The 21605-nt window shown below is 34.7% G+C and overlaps 1 protein-coding gene across 3 annotated transcripts; it reads right to left on the bottom strand.

The window, feature by feature from the left end:
* Window positions 1-3180: 3180 nt before the first annotated feature.
* Window positions 3181-20336, bottom strand: LOC130818917 (uncharacterized). 3 transcript variants are annotated; one of them, XM_057685180.1, is made up of 5 exons: window positions 20162-20336; window positions 17262-17520; window positions 3823-3911; window positions 3643-3741; window positions 3181-3533 (listed from the first exon to the last, which is right to left on the bottom strand). In XM_057685180.1, exons 2-5 carry the CDS (start codon window positions 17461-17463, stop codon window positions 3354-3356), a joined length of 570 nt encoding a protein of 189 aa, XP_057541163.1. In that variant the 5' UTR covers window positions 17464-17520; window positions 20162-20336; the 3' UTR covers window positions 3181-3353. The 3 variants fall into 3 exon arrangements, with proteins under 3 accessions (XP_057541163.1, XP_057541165.1, XP_057541164.1); XM_057685182.1 differs by having other exon boundaries at window positions 17262-17475; XM_057685181.1 differs by having other exon boundaries at window positions 17262-17516; window positions 20162-20309.
* Window positions 20337-21605: the final 1269 nt, after the last annotated feature.

Below are 21605 nucleotides of genomic sequence, written 5' to 3'. Positions count from 1 at the left end.
ATGCAAACTGGAATGCAGCTAAGAATAACCTAAAGTACTTGAGAAGAACTAAGGATCATTTCTTAGTGTATGGAGGAGAAAGTGAACTAAGGGTTGAAGGTTACACTGATGCGAGTTTCCAAACAGACAAAGATGACTTTCGATCTCAATCTGGTTTCATCTTTTGTTTAAATGGAGGGGCTGTGAGCTGGAAAAGTTCAAAGCAAAGCACAATAGCTGAATCTACGGCAGAGGCTGAATATATTGTTGTGAGTGATGCAGCAAATGAGGCAGTATGGATGAAGAAATTCATTTCAGATCTAGGAGTAGTACATAGTGTTGAAAATGGGATTGTCTTGCATTGTGATAGGCAAGGTGCCATTGCTCAAAGCAAGGAACCAAGTTCACATTCAAAATACAAACACGTTTTCAAAAAGTTTCATATCATTCGCGAGATTGTTCATTGAAAAGATGTGATTATTTGTGAAATTTGTACGGATGACAATATTGTTGATCCGTTAACTAAACCTTTACCTCAACCCAAGCATGAGAGTCCTACTAGGGCTTCAGGGCTGAAACATATGGGGGAGTGGCTTTAATTGTGTACTTTTTGTTAAAATTAGTGACAAATGTAAAGACATTTGGTTATGTTTGTTTATGTTGATCAATAAATATGAATGTTCTTATTTAATTATGGTTTGGTGTTAAATAAAATGTCTAAAGTATTTAATAATATTCAATAGGTTTATCAAATACGTGATTTGATGAATGAAACCCTATAAATGAACTGAAGTTATTTAAAATACTTTTTGTCCCTAATCTAAATCATTAATTTGGACAAAAATGATTTTCAAAAAGACTAGTTTGTAAGTTGATTGATAGAGCGGTTTCATGGGCTATAGGGACATAGAGATGTCTAGTCATATCCATGGATATGTGTAGCGATACATATTGGACAGACCTATTTGATATTCTTCAAAATTATTTGGAGAATTTCATTACTATGTTTAGTGGATTCCATTGACATGAGTATGACATTATTCTCATATAATGATTAGTAATTTTTTTGATATTCTCAAACGTCGTGCTGTCAAAGGAGGTTATAAAGGGATTTGCTCAGATTTACGAAAAATTAAGTGGGAGTTCTGGTTATACAAGACTGGATAATTCCTCCTATTATTAGGATTGGTGTCTTTGGCCTCTTAAAGAGTAAAACTGAAAATGCATAGCCGTGCTCAAATGGATTAAAGAGATAATCATTTGTTTCGACAGTTCATACTCTGATTTCAAGAAATAAATTTGAACATTAGTATAAGTGACTGAATCGTCATTATGCTATCAAATTTTGACATCAAGTGACTTAAGGAATTTAAAGTTACACACTTGTTTTAGGACAAGTGGGAGATTGAAGGAAATAAGTGTCCTAATAATCAAGTGTAACTACTAAAATATAAATAGGATATAATATGGAGATGAATACATTCGATTATATTACATGGTCATAGTGTTTTGCTAGAAACCAACTTTGATTTGTATATTATTTAGATTTGTATACTGCTATTATAATCGGGTCCTATGAGGTCACACGTATAAGTTACCAATTGGATAAAACAGTACCAATTGCATAAGATGCTCTTTGGACTATTTAGTGTAGGAGTTATTAGTATGTATTGATGAAATGTTTTAAATGAGAATTAAAACACAAAATTAATTCATTTTGATAATTATCATTTATATGTAACCATCAAATGGGTATGTGAAGAGGTTTTGCATTTGTGTATAAATAGATGCACTTTGCTCATCATTTTCATAAGCTTGTGTGTTATTTCTCTCTACCTTTCTCCACCTTAAAAGTAAAAAGAGTGTTTACGTTCTGATCTCATTTTGTGACATTACATACCCGGTCGTACTACGTGGAATTCACGCATCGAGGGTATGAATTTTATACATACTTTTTATATATAATATATGCATGAGATGCTGTTTTAGGTGTAAAAAAAATATGTTTCATGAAATTCCAGTTAACACATCTAAATCATACAGCAAAAACGTACTTGACTTAATAATGGCGGTTTCATCAGCATATACCTTCTGATGCTAACACCCACAACTCAAACTTTCTAGGATATATAGTCAAATTATTGACACTATTTTCGAAGTCCCGAAAGTTCTCAATCCACATTTGTGAACAAAGTGCAGCCCCATCTTGCTTTATTAAGCTTAAAGGATCATCTAGATCATGCATTTTTCGATTGTGGAAAAATGCAGAAAATACCCAAATTAGGGATAACCCATAAGACATTTATATATTCATTAAATTGACTTAATAATGGTGGTTTCAAGGTTGTTAGACGCATTTGGAAAGTTGATCAAAAAAAATTTATTTCTTTCAACCAGTGGAAAAGCCAACAAGGAAAGGGAATCGAAAAATCAATTCCACCTGTATTCAAGACATCAAGTTTTTTCAATTTTTGATGACAACTTCCCAATCCTAATTGCGAGAAAAAAGTAAATCAAAAAGACCTAAAACAAAATGAAAAAACCTTGTAACACAAATTCTTGTATGACTGAGTCTCATTATGAGATATGCCTCGTACATGAATTAAATAGTCCAATAATGGAAATTTTTAGCTCACTTCTTATTTAGAAATCGTCTCACTGTGAGACGATCGCTTACAAGACGAACTGTTGTTTTCCATTTTGTTTAGCGTTAATCATCCCAGATCCTAGATTCCTAATATTTTTGTAAAATGATTATCATAGTGACTACCGTCGCACTCATCAACTCAATCACCATGGTTAAAAGAAATTATTTGGTGAATCTTGTTGATTCATATGCTTGTAGGGTTTATTTGTAAAGGGATAATCGAAGAGGACAGGAAATGTTAGATGATGAATAGTGTGAGGTATTGAAGGAAAATTGCAGGTAGAATTTAAATTGAGGAAAACTCATTTGTAAAGGGATAATCGAAGAGGACACGGAAAGAAAAAGGGGTTTAAGGAAGATGAATAGTGCGAGGTATTGAAGGAAAATATCATTATTTTCAAAAGAAAATTAATATCATTAAACATTAAAAAAAAAAAGAAAATATAAAAAAATAACAAAATTAACCAAAAGTGAATGTTTTCTAAAGGACTTTGCTACAGTATAACTTTGTTAATACCATGTGTAAAAAACTTTAAAAAGTGCTATCACTCACATTTAGCCAAACCACAGTTTTATCATGTAGAATTTCACATAAATAAAAACGTAAAGTTGGAGATGTTTAGTGACAACTCATCCAAACTTTAAATAAAATCAATTATAAAATCAAATGCATCCTTAAGCTTACATTGAAAGTCAACCACCACAATAGAATTATCTAGAGTCCAACCTATTTTTTCAAACCCTTGCCCTTATTCTTTCGTCGGGTAACAGTAACCCACCCATCATCCACCTCCATAGACTGGGGAGCAACTTCTTGATTTGGAAAATTATCTATCATCATCATGTTTGGACTTTCGTCTTCACCAAGATCGTCAACGTCCTCGTGATCGTCAACCAACTTGATAGGCTACAACAAAGAAGTATATAGAATAGTATATTAGCATGAACCAATAATTTTTTATGTTTTTCATCATATCATGAGTTAAACAAAATTCTTTCAACTCTTGTTATATTACCTGAATTTCATTGGGTACTGCTGGTTCCCTAAGCTTTTGAATTGATTGGTAATTACCTTCTAAGCACTCTTCATACATTTTCATTAGTAGTTCTGCTACCTAAAATAAGCCAGCAAAACATTAATGAAAAATAAAAAATAAGTACAATGATGAAAAGTTTGAATGACAGACGAGGACCACCTCTTCAACAATAGTACGGCATGGAACTACGCCTATAGAATTAAGGTTCTCTATAAGCAAATTTTCCAAATCGTCAACGTATAGAGTTGCTGAGATACAAAAGTAGATTTACGTCAAAGAGGAACCCAAATAGTAAACAATATTATGACATAACATGCTGCAAGAACTAAAATTACATTACCCTAAACCTTATTTTTCAAAACAAGCTCCACAAGAAATGAGTTTTTTAACCGCCAATATGTAAACATGAATATATATATATATATATATATATATGGGCAGGAATTGAGATATACATATTGTCGCAAAAGGTATACATACTATCTTATAAAGCGTACATGGTTTTGTGAAAGAAAAAGTTCATGATATTTACAGAAATTTCATCCGTATATGCATACCTTTTAAGCATGTATGTATACCTTTTAAGAATGTCCAATTATTTACAAAATTGCCACCAGAATATGTACATCATTCAAGCTTTTATGTACTCTTGTTTTCAGTTTTCACCGCTTTAATTGGTTTTCACATGATCCAAATCCTATATATATATATATATATTTATATATATATATATATATATATATATATATATATATATATATATATATATATATATATATATATATGCACTATCTAGATCCAATAGATTGGGGCTTTAATTATAGCAATGCGCGTCTTGGTCGTAACCGTACATGGCTTTAATTGGGCCTTTTCCTATGTGGGCTTTTACTTCTTGTGCAAAAGGCCTGTGAATCTAAACTTTTATGAGCCAAAACCGTAGTTAAATCCGCTCAAATCCATCTTTTGCTCTATTGTAACAATAGATAATTTAGTCAAAGAAATTAACCTCAAAACAACCTTGTCTCGACCTTGGGTTGTTCAGGTTCGGTCTAGTTTTAGATTCGGGTCACTTTTTGCATGTTTTAACCCAAGTTCTTATCAAATTTTGCACACCTGTTTTTAGATAGTTAAAACCCAAGTTCTTATCAAATAATATGTAATGTTAACTATCTAATAATGCAAAACTAACTTACAGTAACAGATAACTTACCACTACTAAAATATGTAATAGAATCTTAGTATTATGCAACAATTACTTAACTATCTAATTGCAACCAATGTAGGATACTAACATGGATAATATTACTAATATTGGCTAACTACTGCAGCTAAATCAAGGCCCAATTTAACATAGCGACTTTGAACATATACCATTATCAAATAAAGACCATGAACCTATGAAATATGGTGCACCACCTAATGGTGTAATTTTTAAAGGCAAATTTTGCAAATAAATAAAAAAAGGTATTTTCGATCGCCAATGTCTAACCGTATAAAAACAATACCCTAGCCCATTTCTCACTTACCTCATACGAAACTAAACCCTAACTTCTCATTCTCTCCTCTATCCCTCTCATACAACCTGAGCACTTTTTTCGAATACTGTCCAACGAGGCGGTTTGGTCATAGATTTCAACCATATCTTCCAACCAACTTTAAAAGTATGTTTTTTTAAACTTTTAACCATTATTTATTTTATTGTTTTTTTAAGTATTTATTTGGATTTAGGAATAATATGAGAAATTTTCCTTTGATTGTAGTTGAATAACTTGTTTTGAAGTCTGATCTACATTATAGGACTATTTTATGCTTAAGGTTGTATAAATGGCGTTTTCATTTAATTTTTTGCGGGTAAGTATATTTATTGGTGGGTGGTTGGTGGTGTATAGGTGGTGGTTTCGTGGGTGGTTGTGGGGTGGTGGGTCAGTAGGGTTGGGTATTGAACCACTTTGGGATGACTTAGAAGTGGTTGATGAATCAAATGAGGCTACAGAACAAAGCAAAGGAAGAACCACAACAGCAGAAGAAGACTCACAACAAGATACAGACTCCAAAGCCTTGGCACAACAGAGGCTGACCAAAACTGACGACCAGCTGACCTTGCAGGCCCTGACCAGAACAACCCCAGACTCTTTTGGAACCATGGAGGGTGGCAATGGAATATCGACACATGGACCTTCCTACCTTGGTCCAAGAAGCCTATTGACAATCACTGACAACCCTCAAGAATCAGTGCTGAAGGTCACCCAGTCAGCAGATACAGCATAGCAGTTCTGAATGAAACTGCTGACCAGCAGACCTTGTTGTTCCTTGCAAGAGCAAACCTAGAGTTCTGAAGAATCACCAAGGGTACAAATGGAATCTCTGCACTAGAATCTTCCTACCAGGACTCAAAGATCCCCTCATCAATCACTGGAAGATCCCAAGAAGATAGGGGAAAGGTCACCTGGTCAACAGTTGTCTGGCAGAATTTCAGATTGCTTAGATTAGTTTGTTTTTAGTTCTTTTAAAGTGCACATGTTTTGCACGTGTTTTCTTTTGACCGTTATAGTTAGTTTGTTGAGTCATTAGTAGTCTCATTATATTTTTCCCGTCCCTTAAGTCTATATATAGATGGCCTTAGCCTTGTAAATACTCACTTTTGAGTTTGAAGAAATAACAATTCATTGGATTTAATTCCTTTGTTTTTCCTTGAGTGTGTATGAACATTCAACAATTTTGAGTAGTGCAAAATTATCACCTTTTATAACTGAGAGTAGTCCTTGGTTGTAATAAGGGAATTGGTGGCCTTGGAGAGTCAAAACTCCTAGTCTTTCAATTCAAGAAACATCCCTTATTGTGTTCTGTTCTATTTTGTGAACAACCATTGTTTGATTGTTTTGGGGCATTTGATTGTATAATTGTAGAGGGTTAAGGGCTGGTTTTATTCCCTGCACCGCATTGAAGTTTCCCACCCCAAATTCAGTCCAATTTGGTATCAGAGCCACAGGTTGCAGTGAACGGAAAATCAAGAAAAGCCTTGATCAATCAGAAACTGATCCTGCATGTGTCTGGTAAGAGTTTTCTGTCATATCTCTTTGTAGAAGCGTGGCTATTATCAAAATTATCTGGAGTATTGAAGGTTTACATCTAAATCTTAGTTTCTTTACATTACAAATTGATTTTACATTGTAGAAATTTTCATCCTGCTGAACAGAATCTTGAAATTTCAAGATTCTGATCTTTTAGTGGACAGGTGGTATTTCTTCTGTCTTAAAATCTTCTGTGCATTTGTGTGGAATTTTCTTTTTAAAGTTTCATCATGAATGCTGAAGAAAGAAGAGCTTTGATGGAAGAGGCTTTAGAAAACATGACCCACAGACTTGCTGAGTGGTGGGGCATTTTAGATCAGAACAGGGCACATCAAAACAGAACCAATGAGGATAGGAGTCTAAGGGTGGATGTGGCTGAGTTTACTGGTCAGTCCTTGAATCCTGAGGAATACATTGATTGGGACTCCAACATTGAGAATTATTTTGAGTATAGGGACACCCCATTTGATAGGCAATATAAGATGGCTAAAGTTAAACTTACTAAGTTGGCTGCCACTTGGTTGGAGGGAGTCCAGAGGCAGAGGGTAAGAGAGGGCAAAGGAAAAATTGATTCATGGGAAAAACTTAAAGAAGAAACTTAGGAGAAAATAATACTTTCACTCAGGGTAACAAGTCAGTAGCTCAATACATCCAAGAGTGGGAAAGGCTATATGTGCTTTGTGACATTAGGGATTCAGAGGATAAGAGGGTAGGTAAATTCTTAGGGGGGCTGAGGGAAGACCTTAGGCTGAAACTAACCACAATTCCTCACCTGACAGTAGCCCTGGCTGGGGAGCAAGCACTGCTCTTAGAGCAGTACTCTAAGAAAAGAGTCTCATAAACCACGGGACAGTCTATGTATAGGAACAATCAGCCCATGAATACTAGGAATGTGAGCACCACAGCCTCATCATCTAAAACCAACACTAGTGAACACAAGGGTAAGAGTGTGACCCCAATTAAAGATGTGGTATGTTTCAAGTGTCATGGCCATGGACCCTTCAAGGTTAATTGCCCTAACAATAGAGCTTTCACCCTAGCTGAGTGGGAAGAAATCAGAAGTACAGATAGACCTAAGACCATCCATGTTAGTATTAATGGTAGGGAAGAAGAGAGGGGCACTGTCACTAATGAAGAAGATCCAGATGGCACCTACATAGTTAAGGAATCAAGAGCAGTTACACCCTATGCTTCAGATTCTGAGTCTGATAGAGAACCACTGTATCCTGAGGAGGAAAGGCATAAAGTTTTGGTGATTAGAAGGAGCTTCCATACCACTCCTAAGGGCAAAAAATCTTATCAAAGAGAAAATATTTTTCAAACCAAGTGTAGGATTAATGCGAAGCTTTGTGACCTAATCATTCATGGGGGGGAAGTGAGATCAATTGTGTGAGCCAAGACTTAGTGCAGGAGCTGAAACTGAAAACTCAGGCACACCCTCACCCCTAAAAACTGAGATGGTTAGACAACAAGTCCTCTGGGTCAGTAGGAAAGCAGTATTTAGTGACTTTGACCATAGGCTCCTACCAAGACCCAGTGTTGTGTGATGTTTTGGACATGAGTGCTTGCCATATTCTTTTGGGAAGGCCTTGGCAATACGATAAGAGGGTTAAGCATGATGGTTACACCAATATCTACACTCTGAGGCATGAGGGAAAGTTGAAAGAACTGATACCCTTACCTCTTCACAGAGCCATACCTCCACCAAAGACCAAACAGCCTGTGCACCTCATAAGCAGGAAGAGCTGTGTAAGAGAGTTGAGACAGGCAGGATGCTGTTGGATCTTGTTCACTAAGGAAGTTGAGCAAGGAAAGATTGAGTTGCCCAAGGAAATTAAGTCTATTGTTGAGGAGTTCTTAGATGTCTTCCCTGATGAGTTACCCTTAGGTTTACCACCTATTAGAGGTATTGAACATCAGATTGATTTAATACCAGGAGTTGTGCTACCTAATAAGCCAGCATATAGGACCAACCCTAAGGAGGCAGAGGAGTTGCAGAGACAGGTGAAGGAGCTCTTAGATAAGGGGTTTGTGAGGGAGAGCCTCAGCCCTTGTGCTGTGCCTACCTTGTTAGTTCCTAAGAAGGATAGGACTTGGAGGATGTGTGTTGACAGTAGGAGTATAAATAACATCACTGTCAAGTATAGGTTCCCAATTCCTAGGATAGATGATATCATGGATGAGCTTTCTAGTGCACGGTGGTTTAGCAAGTTGGACTTAAGGAGTGGATATCACCAGATCAGAATGAGAGCTGAGGATGAGTGGAAAACTGCTTTTAAGACCAAATATGGGCTATATGAGTGGATGGTTATGCCATTTGGACTCATTGGGGCACCTAGCACATTTATGAGATTGATGACTGAGGTTCTTAGGCCCTTCTTAGGAAAATTTGTGGTTTACTTAGATGATATCCTAGTCTACAGCATAGGATTGCAAGAGCACCTAGGTCACCTTAGAAAATTGTTGGAGAGGCTTAGAGAATAAAAGCTTTATGCTAAACTTGAGAAATGCCAATTCTTGATGACAGAAGTGAACTTCTTAGGATTCATTGTAGGGAAGGAAGGTATTAAACCAGATCAATCCAAAGTAGAAGCCATTAGGGAGTGGCCTACACCTAGCACCATCACCCAAGTCAGATCATTTTATGGTTTGGCTTCATTTTATAGGAGATTCATCTAAAGCTTTAGTAGTGTCATGAGTCCCATCATTGAGTGCACTAAGAAGGGAATTTTCACTTGGACACCTGAAGCACAGAAGGCTTTTGAGCAGATCAAAACAGCCATGTGCCAAGCACCTATCCTTAAGCTACCTAACTTTAGCCAACCTTTTGAGGTGGAATGTGATGCAAGTGGGACAGGGATTGCAGCTGTGTTGCTGCAAGAGGGGAGGCCTATAGCTTATTTCAGTGAAAAACTACACCAAAGTAGGCTAAACTACTCCACTTATGATAAAGAGTTCTATGCTTTAGTAAGAGCTCTTGAACATTGGTTACATTATCTGAGAATTCAGCCTTTTGTGTTGCATACTGATCATGAATCCCTCAAGTATATTAATGGACAAAAGAAACTAAGTCTTAGACATGCTAGGTGGGTAGAATACTTGCAGACCTTTGATTTTGTGGCTAAGTATAAGACTGGTAAACAAATGTGGTGGTTGATGCCCTGAGCAGGAAACAGCATTTACTAACCTTGTTAGAGTCTAAAATCTTAGGTTTTGAATTGATCAAAGAGCACTACCCTACTGATGAGGACTTCAAGGAGATTTATCTTAGCTGCTTGAATGGACCTAATGGCACATACTATGTTCAACAAGGCTTTCTCTTTAACAAAAATAGGTTGTGCATACCAAGATTACCTTTAAGACTTCTGTTGGTTAAGGAAGCACATGTGGGGAGCCTTGCTGGCCATTTTGGGATTCAGAAAACATTAGATATCTTGGCTCAAAACTTCTTTTGGCTTAAGATGTTAGGAACTGTGGGAAAATATGTGCTTAGGTGTGAGGTTTGCATCAAGGCTAAACTAGTGTTCCACAAAGGAGAGTACAAACCCCTACCTGTTGCACATAGACCTTGGGAGCACTTAAGCATGGATTTCATTGTAGCCCTACCTAGGACACAGAGGGGCAAAGATGCCATCATGGTTGTTGTAGACAAATTCTCTAAGATGGCTCATTTCATAGCATGCACAAAGGTTGAGGATGCACAAAGCATAGCTAGGTTATACTTTGTAGAGGTTGTTAGGTTGCATGGGGTCCCTAAATCAATAGTATCAGATAGGGATAGCAAATTTCTAAGTTCCTTTTGGAACACCCTGTGGAGACTGCTTGGCACCAAGCTTTATTTCAGCACATCTAATCACCCACAAACAGATGGGCAAACTGAGGTGACTAACAAGACCTTAGGGTCTTTACTAAGATCACTTGTTAACAAGAATCTTAGGGACTGGGACTTAAAGCTAAGTCATGCAGAGTTTGCCTACAACAGAAGTCCTAACTATAGCACAAAATACTCTCCTTTTCAATGTGTGTATGGAATAAACCCTTTATTGCCTTTGTCACTGATTGATCTCCCTGTTGATGACAGATCTAATACTAAGGCTCATGAGAAAGCTGAGAACCTGTTGAAAATCCACAAGAAAGTGCATGAAAACATAGTGAAGGCCAATGCTAGATACCAGCACAGAGCAAACAAGGGACTGAAGGAAAACAAACAGTAGCAGATTGGGGATTTTGCTTGGATTCACCTAAGGAAAGAAAGGTTTCCTCAACTCAGGAAGAATAAGTTAATGCCCAAGGCTATGGGACCATTCCAAATAATTGACAAATATGGGGACAATGCATTTAAGTTGGATTTACCAGAAGAATTTGGCATATCTCCCACCTTCAACATAGGAGATCTGACTCCTTACTTAGGTGATGCTGAATTGAGGGCAATTCCTTCTAAAGAAGGGGGGAATGAACCACTTTGGGATGACTTAAAAGTGGTTGATGAATCAAATGAGGCTACAGAACAAAGCAAAGGAAGAACCACAACAGCAGAAGAAGACTCACAACAAGATACAGACTCCAAAGCCTTGGCACAACAGAGGCCGACCAAAACTGACGACCAGCTGACCTTGTAGGCCCTGACCAGAACAACCCCAGACTCTTTTGGAACCATGGAGGGTGGCAATGGAATATCGACACATGGACCTTCCTACCTTGGTCCAAGAAGCCTATTGACAATCACTGACAACCCTCAAGAATCAGTGCTGAAGGTCACCCAGTCAGCAGATACAGCATAGCAGTTCTGAATGAAACTGCTGACCAGCAGACCTTGTTGTTCCTTGCCAGAGCAAACCTAGAGTTCTGAAGAATCACCAAGGGTACAAATGGAATCTCTGCACTAGAATCTTCCTACCAGGACTCAAAGATCCCCTCATCAATCACTGGAAGATCCCAAGAAGATAGGGGAAAGGTCACCTGGTCAGCAGTTGTCTGGCAGAATTTCAGATTGCTTAGATTAGCTTGTTTTTAGTTCTTTTAAAGTGCACATGTTTTGCACGTGTTTTCTTTTGACCGTTATAGTTAGTTTGTTGAGTCATTAGTAGTCTCATTATATTTTTCCCGTCCATTAAGTCTATATATAGATGGCCTTAGCCTTGTAAACACTCACTTTTGAGTTTGAAGAAATAACAATTCATTGGATTTAATTCCTTTGTTTTTCCTTGAGTGTGTATGAACATTCAACAATTTTGAGTAGTGCAAGATTATCACCTTTTATAACTGAGAGTAGTCCTTGGTTGTAATAAGGGAATTGGTGGCCTTGGAGAGTCAAAACTCCTTGTCTTTCAATTCAAAAAACATCCCTTATTGTGTTCTGTTCTGTTTTGTGAACAACCATTGTTTGATTGTTTTTGGCATTTGATTGTATAATTATGGAGGGTTAAGGGCTGGTTTTATTCCCTGCACTGCATTGAAGTTTCCCACCCCAAATTCAATCCAGGTATGGTGTTTGGTAGGTAAGTCTAGTGGGATGGAGTGTGCAGGTAGGTTGGTGGGAGGTTAGGGTAGTAGTTTTTATTTATTTATTTAATGTTTAATTATTTTATTTAAAAATTTCTTGTATTCGATTAATAAATGTATAGTAGATTTTTGGCTGCATGTATAGTTTGTTTTTCATCCCTTCCTGACATCCCTTCCTAGATCCCGATCATAGTTTTATAAACTAAATACACTAGGTATGATGATGATGGTTTAATGTATTTAGTGAAATTTAATTTAAAATTATTGATTATGATTAGTTGACCAATAACCTCTTGTGATTCAATTGAGGAAGAGATTTGGCAATCCAATACAACTCTTGATCGAATTAACGAGCTCATCAAGGAGCACAAAATTCTAGATGAAACCAATAACCTCTTGCGAATCATGCCCCAAATTGTCGCCCAAAATAGTCGACCACCGCCGCCATCATCGCCTTAGTATTTTTATGTTTTGTAATTGAAACAATGTTACCTATTTGTATGATTGTATTATTCAAATGGATGGTTGTAATTTATAAAACAATTAATATTTACAGGTGATTTTACTTGTAATTTAATATTTTTTGTTAATTAATTTTTTTTGTTTTAAAAACTAACAATATTAATATTAATAATATTTGTTATTGAACAATAAAATGATAATAATAATAATAATAATAATAATAATAATAATAATAATAATAATAATAATATGTAATGTTAACTACTAGATTTCGACCACCATCATCAGACAAGGCTATTCGATGGCCACCAGTTTCGACCACCCTTATAAAGTGGCGACCTAAGGTGGTAACAAACTCTTGGTACTTCACAAAGGATGATACTTTTATACACTATGCGAGTCGGCCAGTTCTCAAACAATGGATATGCATTTTGCATGCAACTTCTTGCTACTTAATTCAATAACTTTTATTTTTATCGAATGTTATTTATTCCTGTTTTATGATATGTTGATTGTACATTTTTTTGGTTTTTGTTATTGACGCAAGTGGCATCTACAAACAATCGTGGATTTGCTTTATTGAATATGTCTCCAATTTTGTAATTAACACACTTTTAACATTCATTTTTGGTTTTGGTTTTCGGATTTATGTGAACATGGTAATATTTTTTACTAGTTGACTCTACAACTAATTGTGGTGATAGTTTTTGGGCATGTACTACACTTTTCTAATGCAAGTAATTATAGGACTTTCAACATTTATATATAATTATAATATTAGTTTTTTATTATTAAACATTGCTCACAACTAATATATGTGGTTGATTTATTCAATCTCCAAGAATAATGGATTAGGCTACCCATAAAAATCGTTGCAAAAATCAAATATGTTAAAAGTTGTTGCAATAAATAGGCATTCTTGGTGATGTCGTTGCAAAAGACATGGCTCTTGTAATGATAAAATGTCGTTCCAAAAAATGAGCATCTTTTGTAATACATAATATTGCTGTAAAAAATACTAGCTTTTGCAACGAAACTGATTTAGAGCCGAAATTTATTTTTGCAATATTCATATGATTTCATTAGTAGAAAAAACTATTTTTTGCAAGGAAATAATTATGGAGACAAATAAAAGTTGTTCGGTCTAATATGAGACAAAACTATCGTTCAGTCTAATATTGATATAATTTAAATTTCAACTACACAAGTTTAATTTTAAAAAGCTTGCCTAGGCGGACCTAAGACTAGTGCAGTGATGGGGGTTGGAAACAATGACAGGGCTTTGCAAAGCAATTCCTTAAGGCAAGCACCCTAAAGTGCCTTAAGGTGGTAGCCTCAAAGCTAGCAGAATTGATGTGAGCACCCACCATGAATGTTTTCTTTTCTTCTCTAGTTCTCTCATCTTCCTTTTCGTTTTATTTCTCTCCTTTTTTTTCAGGAAAATTTTACAATTGGCATATAAAACAAAACTAAGCCAATAAAAAATACTCATTCTATCCTTCGCTTTTGCTACATAATCTATTTTTAGTTAACCTTAATTTGGCACGACCATTATTATTTTCATGTCCGACATTCTCTATTAATTCTATCGTTAAATCAATTCAAGTGGATTTTGAATTTTAACTCTTATTGAAAAGCTTCGAAAGTCTATGAAGCTCAATTACATATTTAATAGAGTTGGTTGTTCATTGGCACCAAAATTGAACATTATTTTGAAATACACGAACTTTAGAAAATAATACTTACTATCAAGTAAACGCAAAAGTGATCATTCAGGCTATCTGGTTGATTTGGTTGATTTCAAAACGGGTGTCCTTCGGTTCAGTTAAGTTTCATATATGTGGCGCGACGGGTCATGTTCGGGTTAAATTAGTTAGTTATGGGTCGATTGAAGATTAGTTAATCAAGATATATCATTATATTCTTGCTTCGCAGTTGTCCGAGGGACGAGGGTCTAAATCTGAACTTGGAAAAGAGTCCAAACCTAAATGACTATTTCTAGATCTGGGCATGGATTTCGATTTAGTCACTTCAAAATAAAATATTCTATTTAGAGTTTTTAGGTATTATTTAAACTTATGTAATCCTCTGTATATAATTAATAATATTTTTTTAACTAACACATTGTTAGTGAACCATGTTAGATCTATGTGTAGTTTCTATAAATTTTTTTTATTTTCTTTCTTGTATTTGTTTTCACTATAACAATAATGTTGTGCAACTCAAACAAAGGTGAATCACAAATAGCTTTTAATATAGAACATAAATAATAAAATAGTGATTGTGAATTGATCTAACAAGAGAATGTGACACTTAATATATAAAGGTAGTACATATTATTTTCATAGCACATTGGTTTTGGTTTATAACATATTCCCAATAGTTCTATTACTAAAGAAATTAAATTGACCAATGTGAACAGTTTTTTCAAATAATAATGATGCATTATAATTTTAGCATAATCACCGTTCAATTTGTCGATACGTCATAGAATTAAATCAAGGCCGCATCGCATCGCATCGGCAGCGTTGTAAAGGTTTTCAAAATAAACGAATCGATTTTTCCCGCGTTGTAAAGGTGTAAAAAAAACCGCGTTTTGGGTCGCATCAAGGGATATCTTATGGTTTCAACCGATATTTAAGCGATATGATAACCGCATCACTCTCGTTACCGCATCAGCGTTGCGTTACCACGATCACGACTGTTACCGCATTTTTACACTATGCGATACGTAAAACATTTTTCTTAGGGGGTATTTGGTATACAAAGTGGAAAGGGAATGGAAGAGAACCCTTAAGCAAAGGTAAGGGTTATGTTAAGTGTTATTGTTGTTAATTATTTGATATAAATTGACAAAGAAAACAGATACTAATAAATTCTATAAGTAATCAAACCTTATATACTTTCTCGCCTCAAACCATGACCAATTGACCACCCCTTCCATGAGAGCTTCCAAGCCTTATTTAAATTTCTACCAAGATCCTACAACCACCAGAACCACCGCTTTCACCATCTATGCCACCACCAACATCACACTTTCACATCACAAAATTGGCTAATTAAAGCCACAAGTTGATTGGACATCATTCTTGTTTAAAATCCTTAAAGATGAAAATGCAATCTACTCAAGAGCATACTGGTATTCAGTAGTAGAAATTGAGTACACAATCCAATACTCCTCATACTTTTTTTCTCTCTCCTCTAATAAACATGAAATTGAGTAAATGATTTGTTGAGATACATCTCGAACTTGGTAAGAAAATTCAATTTGTTATGTTTAATTGAGGAAAGATAAAAAATAGTGTATAATGGGTTTGTTAGATTGGTGGTGGTAAAAGAAATAATGGTGAGAACCTGACTCGTGATGAGAGAAGAAAAGATTTGAGGGAAAGGGCATATGTTTCTACAATATTTCTAAAGGTAACAAAAATAGGGGTAATTGTTATCCTAAAGTAACAGTAAGGGTTATAAATTTTTCAAAGCAAACACAAATGAAGGGAAACAGTTAATTGTTTCCGTTACCAATACACAAAAGTACAGAAACCAAACAATCCCTAAGAGTATATGTTTAGGGTAAATAAATGCTCTTTGATTTCAACTTGAACATAAAATGTATATAGATAGTTCAACTTTTATAGGTACCCAATATGTTATAGCATGTAGTTAGTAATACTACAGAATTGATTCTTGCGCAATTTTACATGCAGCGAAAGTACATTTGTGTAGATGATTGTTGAGCTAAAACATAAATTCCTCACCTCTAGTTCAAAAATTCTATTCTTAATTACTATTTTATGTTGCATCTTTTTATAAAGAACATGAGATAAAATGTGGATTGATAGTGTCGGTGTCCACCTTATCATCCTTTGTATTCTTTTCATGACCAATCATATGCAAAATTGGATGACACATGAATCATAATTTCAACCATAGATTTTAAAAGACTTCAATCTTGACCATTGATTTCAAATGAAACTTAAACTAGTCACCTTTATTTTAAGGTGTTTATAACTCTTATGATTCAAATATATTTCCTACTAACTTTATATTAAGATTTACATTTTTAATGATAATGGTCCACATGTTTTTCTAACAAACTCTATTATAACATTTTTTTTAATTTAATTTATTGATAAAGTTGTTTACAAGGTAGTACTCCTAGAAGTTAATTTCAAACATTCATTTATCATTATAAAAATGAAATTAATCATAAATTGTTGAGCTAACTATTGTACACCTATATGCTGAAACTATATAATAAGTATAATAATCATTTATAAACTGAAATTATTCATAAATTTTCTGGAGGTTCGATTGGTTTTCGGTCTATGTTATAGTAGTTTCGAGATTGCAAAAAATTTCGGTTAAATTCGCCTTGGGCTTACGGTAGGTTCAGCTAAAAATTTAAAACATAGAATTTTAAAGTTTGGATAACTTTTGTTTCAGATCGGATATTTGGGTCGAGTGACCCCATGTAATATAATCATATGCCAAAAAAGTTAAAATGATACCAATAAAACTAAATGACAATACCACCAAAAAAATTAAAATGTTAAGAAATACCTTTTCGTTTTTTGGTTGGTTGGATGAAGAATTTAAAAACACAAGACTCAAATTTGACTGCTTTTTCACGAGAATAAGGTCCTGCAAATCCAAAATTCACTGCATCTTGAATCTCTACCCAACGTGAAAAAACAATTGATATCCCTTCTTGTAAATGATGAACGGCATCATAAGTAAGCCTTGATCTCTTCGACACTTCCATAATGTTCAACACCTAAAGAGCGTCTTGATAAGCCACCTTATAAAGGAGTTCCTCTTTCTAATAAAAGTTAGTTGAGAATTCAATTACATCAAAAATCAAAAAGAACAAGAAATACAAAGAATAGCTAAACCAATCATACAGACCTTTGCAACAGGAATACTAGTAACAGAATTATTGTAACAAATACTGATCTTACTTGAAATGGTGAGACCTATTAAGTTACTCTGAAACAAGAAAGTTGACATGACTAAGTAGCAACGCAAATTCCACAGATTGTATGACAATCAAACCCTAAACCATCGAACAAATTACTAACAAATCAAAATTTCCCCAAAAATAATCAAACCCTAAACCCTAAACCTCTCACACACCAACAACACCCACAAACAACACCGAACCACCATCAACACCCACAAAGCATAATTCCATAAAAAAATTTTAAAAAAAATAAAGCTTGAAGTAGGAATATACATACAAGAATGGAGTGAGGAGATCGCAGGTTGTGAGAGTAGCTGCCAATAGGAGTGAGTGAGGCGAATTGGGGAACCATCGCCAATATCCTAGGGTTTTCAGTTTTGGTGGCATAAAAGGCTCCCCAAATTTTATTTTTATAAAAAAATTACTAATTGGTCGCCTATTTCATATTTAATGATCTCAACTTTTCCCCAATCTTTTTGTCTACTAGTACCAAAAATTTTTAGAACTTTCTTCGCCCAGTAATTTTGTGAAGTACTTAATGTCGGCATAGAATATGCTAATTCTGCAACCGTGTTCAACTCATTAACATATAATTCCCAATTTACCCCCTTAATGGTCAACACCTAAACTACTCCCTCTCCTTCTCTAAAACTACCACCATTATCTCTCTCCACCCCTTTCACCATTTCTCCATCCACATCAAACACCTTCACCTTCACTACCAAGCCATCAGCACCGACCACCATAGCAGCCACAAATGCTGCCACCCATGATATCACTGACAAGCAGCCACCCATTGACGCATCCATCAAGAGCATCACCGACGGTGCTAATCAGCATTCGCCGCGTTAAACTTCCCCGTCAATATGTCAGAGGTAAAAGTATGTTTTTTTATATTAACACACTGTTTATGCATTATTAGGGTAGTATATTTCATTCTTTTACAAAGTATGGAGATTTAATGCACCTATCATACATTGAGTATAGCAGTTGTTTCATGGAACTACATCTAACGCATATATTATGCACTAAAATGGGTTCAATTTTATTTTTTTATTTTAAATCAGATTAGCATGATAGATAGGGATGAAAGTTTGGTCAATGGTTTGGACTTATACCAAAACCAACCAAACCGAATTTTATTCGATTTTCATATTTTCAAATCAAATCCAAAACAAATTTGTTTCTAGACCGAACCGCAATTTACTTTTATAGACTGAATCCAAACCACCTAACCAAATTTTTGGCTTGGCACCAAATAGCATTTTGAACATAATTACAATAATTTATAGCAAGTTGTAAATGTCTTACAAAAAATATTAATACATAACACTAAGCATAATGTTCTTCAAAATAGCAAAGTCTAACCAAATTACTAAACAAAGTCTTTCAGAATACCAAACATAATGTTCTTCAAAATAAACATAATGTTCAATTCAAAATCAATAAACTTAATAGCTTAAACTTGAAAATCAATAAACCCTAGAAGTATATCTGTAAACCCTAGAAGTAAATCGAAAAACTTAATAGCTTAAACTTAGAAAAAAATGTTAGTAAATACCTTTACAATTTGTATTTTGTCAAAAAGTACCTAGAACAAAAATTTTTGTCAAGAACTACCTAAAAAAATTTAATTTATTTGTCAAATAGTACATTTTCATGTTTCCGTTAACTCTAACGTTAGTAAGACATGTAATACTCATATGCCCATTAAAACCTTGAACAAAAGAACACTTGAGCCAAAAGAACGTTAAACATTTCATTATTTCTACTTCTATCACATTCTTTTCATTCCTTTTCGATTAAAAGCCCCAAATATTGTACCTTTTGGTTCTTCCTCAATTGCTTCTTTTAAATTGGTCATTTTAATTTAGATGATAAATTAATCTTGCAACTCATTCTGCTGACAAGTGTTTATCCCCAATTCGATTTTGCCTATTAAAAACCCTAAGTTGCGATTCATTAAGCAATTCAGTAATATTATTGATCTCAATTGGGCCTTTTAATTCCTTACATCAAAAATGATCGCAGGTTTATTTGGGGTGTTGAATGGTAGGTTTTTCCTCTAATATGAATTTTTCGAGATTTTGATGAAAATTTACTGAACTACTGCTGGTCATGTACATCACTCCTAGTAATAGAAATTTGACGGCAGTAGTTATTAGGTATTTGATGATAAATAAATCATTTTTTTTTTTGGTACTTTTGACAAAAAATATTTGTTCTAGGTACTTTTTGACAAAACGTTAAATTTTATAGGTATTTTTTGACAATTTTTCATTAAACTTAAGCGAAAAACAAAAATTAATAAACCCTAGAAGTAAATCATTAAATTAACACAAACATAAAAGAGATTAAACTAACGAAAATCAATAACCCTAACGAAAATCAGTAAAGCAAACTCATAAAAACGAAAAAAAAAATAAAAATAAAAATAAAAATAAAAATCAATACAAATCGCAAAAGTTAATAGAGATTAAACGAAAATCAATGAACTAACCTTGAAGAGTAGAAAGATCTAAAACTCAAGGTTGATGTTGAAGAGATTTGAAGAAGAAGAAGAAGAAGGGTTGGGGAGAGATTGGAGGCGGAATCAGAATGAAAGAAGGACAGGAAAATGAAAGTGAGATGAAAGAGGAAGAAGGACAGAACAAAAGACGTTTTCAAAAGTCCAGCCCATTATGTTAATTTCAAAAAAAAAAGACTGATGCGCGTGTAATTATAATCTGAAAAGTCACATAATGTATTTAGAGTTATAACAACATTTATTTGGGGTTATAACATAATATATTTGATGTTATACCAGTATATATTTGAGGATTACAACATAATTTATTTGGGGTTATAACATAATATATTTGAAACTATAACAATATATATATTTGAGGTTATAACATAATATATATAAGGTTATAACAACATATATTTGTGGTTATAACATATTAGATTTGGGGTTATAACATAATATATAGCTCAGTATATAATGGTCTGTGTTTGAATGTAACGGTCCGGTCTAAGTGGCTCGGAAATTCATATGAAAATACGAACTCCGGTTCACTCGTCGGACTCTAGAGAAAGGTCTCCTCTATGATCGTCAACGTTCCGTCGATAAAGAAATATAATTAAAGTAGAAAACAGAACCAAAGCGAAAGAAACAAATCAACGAAAGTTCTTACGTACAACTCGAGAGCCTAATGGCCTCTAAATAAACTAAAGGAAAATAGATGAAACGAAAGGAAACAAACACAAACTCTTGTTACATGATTCAGAATTATTTCTACTCATGAACTTATTACAAAAAAAAAAGAGACATAGTCTTGATGATTACGGTTTCTAAGTCGAGTCCTCACTCCAATCCCCACCTGCAATCAACCTGTCAGTTGTCGTATGACAACACGTAGCAAGTTCCAAGAACAATTCCAATACACGTCAGAGACTTCATACAAATATCAAACATGTTGAATACAAGCAACGTGTTCATCTTAGCATGCAAAGGCTCTAATATATTCATCACTAGATAATCCAAACTTGTAAGGTAGCCCGTCCTGTTCGGGTCGTTCAAGTATAAATCCAATCATTTTGGAGGAATACACTTGGGAGAGCTAATCCCAAGGCAACCACCGACCTAAGACGTTGCCCGTCCTGTTCGGGTCGTCAGAGGTAAAAGTATGCATACCCCCATGGTGACCGTAATGATCCAAAACTGCCATGGGAACAAAATTGTATAATCCAATCCAAAAGTTAACCCCTTTGGGTAACAAACACATAAATCCTCAATTCCAAGTTAACTTCTTTCAAATTATTTGAGATGTCTAATCCTTATGTGATTTACAATGCGCGATTAGAAATAAAACAACACTACTTGCACAACCACATAAACAGTATGGTCTAAGCGTGTACCTTTAAGCGCTGCAAACAATTGATATTCAAGCACGACAGGAATT

Source organism: Amaranthus tricolor, chromosome 7 (genome assembly GCF_026212465.1).
Source record: "Amaranthus tricolor cultivar Red isolate AtriRed21 chromosome 7, ASM2621246v1, whole genome shotgun sequence".
Classification (NCBI taxonomy): domain Eukaryota; kingdom Viridiplantae; phylum Streptophyta; class Magnoliopsida; order Caryophyllales; family Amaranthaceae; genus Amaranthus; species Amaranthus tricolor.
Note: the sequence above shows the minus strand (reverse complement) of the source record. Positions and strands in the feature narration are given on the sequence as shown.